Source organism: Kryptolebias marmoratus, linkage group LG14 (assembly GCF_001649575.2).
Source record: "Kryptolebias marmoratus isolate JLee-2015 linkage group LG14, ASM164957v2, whole genome shotgun sequence".
Taxonomy (NCBI): domain Eukaryota; kingdom Metazoa; phylum Chordata; class Actinopteri; order Cyprinodontiformes; family Rivulidae; genus Kryptolebias; species Kryptolebias marmoratus.
The window spans coordinates 1881815-1888604 of NC_051443.1; the positions used below are offsets into that span (position 1 = coordinate 1881815).

Sequence of the window (6790 nt, forward strand, 5' to 3'; positions counted from 1 at the left end):
AATGGAAGACGTGCCGGTAGGATTGAGGAGGTCTTCGAAGTTTTCCGCCTACCGACCCACAACGTCCCGAGTCGAGGTCAGAAGCACACCACCCCCACTATAAACAGTGTTGGTGCTGCACTGCTTTCTCCTCCTGAGACGCCGTATGGTGGACCAGAATCACCTCAAAGCCATACGGAAGTCTTTTTGCATGGTCTCTCCAAACTTCACTGTCAACAATGTGTGAGTTAGTTGTAGACTTTTGGTGATTGTAAATTGTATAGTAGCCCAGCCACCTGGCTTATATCCCTTTTTTTCTCTCTTGGCGGTATAGCACTGAACGCATTGTGGACGAGTTTGTGGAGCGCAAGGCTCGTCGTATGCCCTTCAAATAGTGGTGAGTAGGCCTAAAGTTCTTCATATTAAAATCGTGTTTGTGAACCAGTGGGACGTTGTGCCGGTTTTACTAAACTTTACGCTACTGATACAGGCTCTGAGCTGAAACAGATAAAATGGGGGTCAATGATCCGGTCCCTATCCATGGTGCTGAACTGCTTCGAATTTGTGTTGTTTTATGATTAGTGACCATGTAGCCTAACGTTTTTGTTGTTCTCTTGGTTTGTTGTACTTCATGTCTGTTTGATGGACTTCAAAATGACACAATCGCTCTCCGTGGTGCTGAAGCCTATAAGTGCCACTGTTGTGGGCATGTGTATGTAGTAAAATTATGTTATCATGAGTGTTATTATTTGGGATAAAGGGCGTGCTCATTTGACCTGCCCCCAACCCGGCTTGGATTTGTTCCACTAGTGCTTAAAGTATAAAAGCTGTATGGTATATGTCCAGCAGCTGCAGCGTCACCCTGCAAAAAAATCAACTGGAAAAACACAACTTATTATGTGAATTTATATAGAATTTTTTTTTTTAATGAATACTGACTATAGTAATTTATCAAAATTGTGTCTACAAAAAAATAAAAATAAAAATGAATGAATGAATAATAAGAAATTAATGATTTTGAAACATGGAACAAAACATGCAACATTAAAAACATGCAAAAACATTAAGTGGCCACTTTAACGTCTCAAAAAACTGGCAGAATAAAAGGAGTTCAGGAGGCTGCGGCTAATAAAAATAAATACATATAGGAATAAATCATAGAAGAACAATAACATTAAATTTATTAGTATTGTATTTGTATAGTAATTTATTACTGTTTATTAGAAAAAAAACAACAACAAACAAACCTTCATTGCTGCTGCTACTGCTACTGTCTTCACTGCCACTGCTGTCAGAGCCTTCCTCTTCTTTCTCCTCTTCGTCAGAGTAGAACTTGTCATCAGATTTGTGTTGCTTGGTCTTCCCCAGTGATGACGCCCACTCTTTCACCTTAGCAGATAAACCAGATTGAACTAAGATGCTTTAGTGATGAAAAGTGAGGACTGTCTCATGTTTACCTTAGATGTAGACAGTATCAACAAAGTTTTCTGGGCAACAGATAACCCAGATTTGCTTTAACATCAACAAGATGGAGGCCCAAAAATCAAGTTACCATGTATTTTTCCTTTACTAAACAACTGATGAAGAAGTTATTGCATCGACACAGATGTTGCTTCCTGGCCACCACAGTCTAGGATAATGAAAAATACCAGATCCTGGTGTTCCTCTAACACGAACTCAAGTCAAGTTCCAAACAAAGGAGGTTCTTTACCGGTTCAATGACCTCCACATTCCTCACAGTCGGGTCAGGAGCAACAACTGGCCAGTCGGACAGCTCCTGGTACCCAGAAGCTTTAACGTTGAGACTGTGGGAGAGGGTTCCCAGTTGGAAACGATCTCGATCTGAAAGAGGAGATAAGAAATGACATTAAGGAAAAAATTGGGCCTAATCAATAGGCTGGTTCACACTGAAGAGGCCAGTGATTGACTAGGGATGGGCAGTGATTTTTGTGTAATCAAAGCAGAGTTAAAACTGGTGAATTCAAACAACGATTACAACCATTATGACTCCTTTTATTTATTTATTTTTAAATAAATTTCCCAATAAAGGCAATATTGCTTTTGCCTGTGTGCATGTTCTTTTGTGTGTCTGTTAGTAAAATATCTCATGAACCACGATGTCCACCACAGCTAACCAACATTAGCCAACACAAAAATGGCTACAACTCAGTCCAATTTGCAGATGATGAGCTAAAAATGTATGTCGTAGCTGATAGTCACTCACAACACATACTCCTAATGTTATCGCATGAGATTGTATGGAAGAAAAATCAAATAATTACCAACAAATTTGAAGTGTTTTTTGCTTAAAATGCCCATCCCTAACACACACATACACGCTTCAACTCTCAGTTTCACAAACACATACAGTTATACACAGATAGTCAGTGCCTTTGCCTTTGGAAGATGCTCTAAAACCAGTGCTTTCCTAACAAAAAAAGCTTTACTTGTGAATATTAAGAATGACAGGAGTGGTTAAGGCTATCCATAAACATGCAGAAGGTGCAAACTGTCTGTGAATTTTAATGTTGCAGGAGGCAGTTTTGTCCCTTTGTCAAGGAGGAAGAGAGAAAATGGGAGATTTTTTTTCCACCTCTCAGTGTCTGAAAAAGGTTAGCATGAGCTCAATAATTTACCCATCTCATTAGTCCAAGGTAAAGGGGTCTGACCTAACTGCCCTTCAAAGAGACAGACACACAGAATATTAAAACTGAAGCCTGAATCCAGAGGAATCGCAGCCCCTCAATTTCAAAGAAAGCTCAACTCTAATGTGCATTTAGGAATTGTTTTCTGATTTACAAACCAATAAGGGAGTAATGAATTTAATATCCGCTGTTAAACTTGTTTAGATGATTCAATGTATTTGAAAGTGCAGAATACATGGTAGCATGACAAATGAGTGAAGTACCTTTGAAAGCAGACTCAAGAACTGGGGCTGGTTTAGCGGCCAGTAAGATGCGTCGGGCGTATCTGCTGAGGGCGCCGCTCTTCTCGTTGGGCACAATCAGCTGCCTTATAAAGCGCGTTCGGTCTCTAATGTCATAGTTCTGGTCATATTTGCCGAGGTTCAGGATGTACTGCGTCAAAAGCTTGGTCTGGGAACAAGAGAGGGTATGGGAGTGGAGACAGGATATACAATTTTACTAACCAATACAAGGATTTGAGAGCAAAGAGGGCAAATGTTTTTGAAAATGATTCAACAGAGAATCAGCATTAAAATAAAAGTCTAAATTTGCTAATTAGTGTATAATTGTGAATTGAAATGAAAATGATACATGGTTTTCAAAGTTTTTACAAATAAAAACCTGAAAAGGGCGATGTGCCCTTGTATTCAGCCTCCTTTACGCTGATACTTTGAACTAAAATCCTTTAGATGACTTCATCTTCAGAAGTCCAGGGGTTCAAAAGTTTCAGGAGTAGGAGGCTATTTAGAAAAAAGTCAGGGGCTGACCATCCACCTGGTGAAGCCCAGGGCCGAGCACCGAAAGGGAGCCTAGAGGCCCTCGCCCATAAAATTTGAAATTTAGAACATCAGAAATGCTTTTTCCTGGCATTTGGAACAAGGCTGGGAGGGTTCTTAAAGAGTCCAAAATCAGAACAATTGTTTGAGAAGAATTTGTGAGAACATACATCCAATAAATAACTCCACTAAATCAAACTAAAATATTCCTGAACATTTGTTGTGGTGTCTGTCAACAGAAATTATGAGTTTTTGAAATGATCAAACAAGGTCCTAAATATTAAAGAAACATTTCTGTTGCCATTTACAAAAATATGTACAAAATAAGTGTTTTGGTTTGAATATTTTGATAACTATAATGACAATGATGTGATTGAGGATCGAACCTTGACCTTCACATGTGAAAGGGATATGCTAACCATTGTCCCAACAAAGACACGCTACATGCAATCACGTATCTATGCTAGCTCCACTGTTTTCTTCTTTTTTAATGTCACAGTTCCAACTCTCATCCTTTATCCAGGCTTCAGACTGGCAAGAGAAACCCAAGGTTATTTTAGCAAAGCGATTAATTTTAGACAAAGAAAATTTCACATTTACATTCTGCCATGAATTGAGTTGTGGCTTCGTACATACACAGTTCATGGTCTGGATCTGTTGGGGTGAATCTGTCCTGAGAGATGCTGTGGGACAGAGGAGGGTCCCTTGCTTTCACGTCAGTCTTCAAAAGTTTCCAAAAACACCAGAAAAAGTTGCTAGATTCGTTGCTAGTCGCTTTTTGAAAAAGTTGAAAAACTTGCTAATATAGCAACAAAGTCTCCAAGTTAGAAACACTGCTAGCACCTGGACCCGCTTTGACTGGGGTTTGCTTTATTTGTTGAAAGCAGCATCAGTTTAATCCCCGTATCATAATTAGAATGGATAGCTTCAACGGGACCTATACACTTTCTATTTATTTTATTTTATTTTTTTAATTTCCTTGTCATTTTTACAGATGACCAATCATGGTGATGGAGAACTTTATTCCCTGAAAATGATTTTGGTCAAGAATTTATGAGGCAATTTTCACTGGCTGCCAGCTACTTTTAAACCACCTGGAAGTCACATAATTGGTAGAGTCCATCCATGTATAACTTAATCTCAGTGTAATTCCAGCATCCTGCTGTGTGGATGGACAGGGAAGCTAGTCAGAGTTGATGGGAAGATTGATGGAGCTAAATATAGGAGAATCCTGGAGCAAAAACAGTTAGAGGCCATAAAAGACTTGAGACCAGGGCAGAGGTCCACCTTCCAACAGACCAACAACCTGAAACATCCAGTTAGAGCTACAGTGGAATGGTTTAGATTAAGACATATTCAGGTGTTAGAATAGTCTAGTCAAAGGCCAGACCTTAATCAAACTGAGAATTTGTGGCTTGAAAACTGATGTTCACAGACAGAAAGGGTGAAACTTTAAGACTCTAGATGTGCAAAGCTGGTAGAAACAAACCATAAAAACTTCTACAAAGTATTGACTCAGAGGGGCTGAATACAGGTTCTGCACTGCAAAACATCTATTTGTTGTAATAAAACATGGAAAACTCAGTTTGACTGGTCAATTTAAGTCTTTCATGTCCCCAGAATACGTCTTTCAAGTTTCTGCACAACCCAACCCAACATGAGGAGCAAGAAGTGCAATAGTGTGCTCATTGGAGAGAGCAGCACCTGGGCTAATAAACTTAGTTCTGGGTCTACGAATACCAAGCTGCACCAGGAGACACACCATTACACTAAAGATATCTCATTTACACATCTAGATTTAAACTCTGTATTTAGATTTGGGTAGCAGACCTGTTAAGTTACTCAAAGACAAAAACTGGAATAAATAAAAACACCAAAACAAATAAAGGAAATAAATCTTCAGCAGTGAATAATTTCTGTACCTGTTTAGAGTTGGTCAGATAGAGTTTGGCTGCTAAGTTGACTGTTTGAAGCTTGACAATATCCTCCTCTACAGTGAATGTCTTGGCCATCTTACGGAGTAAATCCGGTGCAATCTTTGGCACCCTCTCGCAGTACTCTCCCATCAGCCAAAGGATGCTGGCCCGTGCCATCGGAACCTGAGATTTTAAGTTTAAAAAAAAAAATCAAAGCTAAGACAATTTAACTATGACACTCATCAATAAAACCAAACTATTTAAACTGTATGTGTCAACAATAATGACACGTACAGTGATGTTGTCAAAGAGCTTGGCCATGTGCTTGATGATGTCGCTGTGCTGAGTAGGCTGAGTCTGCAGCAGCTTCTTGATGACCACCACGCTCTCAGCCACAACAGTCTCTGTAGACACAAAACAAGCCCTCAAAAAACCCAGCAGCAACAACATACCACTGCAGAAAAGAAGATGCAACTGCATTATTCTGCACTCCTTTGACATATATTACCATCTCTGTTGGAAAGCAGCAAGACCAGGCCATTCAGACAGGTGTCTGTGACCTCTGAGATGTTGGTGGCACACCTGCCAATGGCCTGAATGGTAGCAGCAGCAAACGCCTTGTCCTGGCTCTTCACATAGGTCTGAAATAAAATTATACACATGGCAAGGATGGTGAGGGAAATAAAATACCAACGTAGGCACTAAAAACAAAATCGTAAAAAACAACAAATAAAACCTGAAATTCCCTCAGGATGGTGGAGATGTTGGCTTCATTAGCCAGATTAGTCAGGATCTCCAACTGCAAAGATCATAAGAGATCATAAGTTTTTTATTATTATTATTCAACATATTTATTACAGTATGGGCTTAAGTAAAATGTTACATAAAACAGGCTTTAACAGCAACCTTTGTATATGTGATAATACAGCTGAGAAGACTGAAGAGAGTAAATCTGTAGTTTTCACAAAAACTATTAGAAACACTGTGTACAGACGCTGAAATATTTGTAACATTTTGACAAAGAAAGAAACCCATAAAGGTCACTGAAAAAACTTGAAACTGACAAAAGTAGTCACAGGAACATCAAGCTGCTTGGAGATGGTCTTATAGCCTTTATCTTTAATAGACTTGTCAATAATTTTCCTTCTAAGCTCCCGAGACATCTCTGTCCTCAGCTTTCTGTGCTCCATGTTCAGTGTAGTACACACCATGATACCAAACAGCCCTGTGACTACTTTTCACCCTTTAATCAGACAGACTGACTGATTCCAGGACTGAAGACACCAGTGATGCTGATTACAGGACACACCTGAGTTTAACACGTCCCTGTGGGCAGATTAGTTTCAATCTTTTCTAAGGATACCATTGTTTTTGCCAAGGCCAGTTTCATTAGTTTGTTTTTTTAAATAATTTTTCATCCATCCATCCATCCATC

General features: G+C 39.3%; 1 protein-coding gene across 1 annotated transcript in view; it reads right to left on the reverse strand.

Annotated features, from left to right (window-relative positions):
• ap3b1a (adaptor related protein complex 3 subunit beta 1a) overlaps window positions 1-6790 on the reverse strand; it is a 90106-nt gene that overhangs the window by 50219 nt on the left and 33097 nt on the right. The window contains exons 12-18 of the mRNA XM_017438592.3: window positions 6092-6154; window positions 5864-5996; window positions 5650-5759; window positions 5362-5538; window positions 2888-3074; window positions 1691-1821; window positions 1227-1368 (exon numbers count right to left, since the gene is read on the reverse strand). Coding sequence (XP_017294081.1) covers window positions 1227-1368; window positions 1691-1821; window positions 2888-3074; window positions 5362-5538; window positions 5650-5759; window positions 5864-5996; window positions 6092-6154 — 943 coding nt within the window. The remainder of the gene's footprint in view (window positions 1-1226; window positions 1369-1690; window positions 1822-2887; window positions 3075-5361; window positions 5539-5649; window positions 5760-5863; window positions 5997-6091; window positions 6155-6790) is intronic.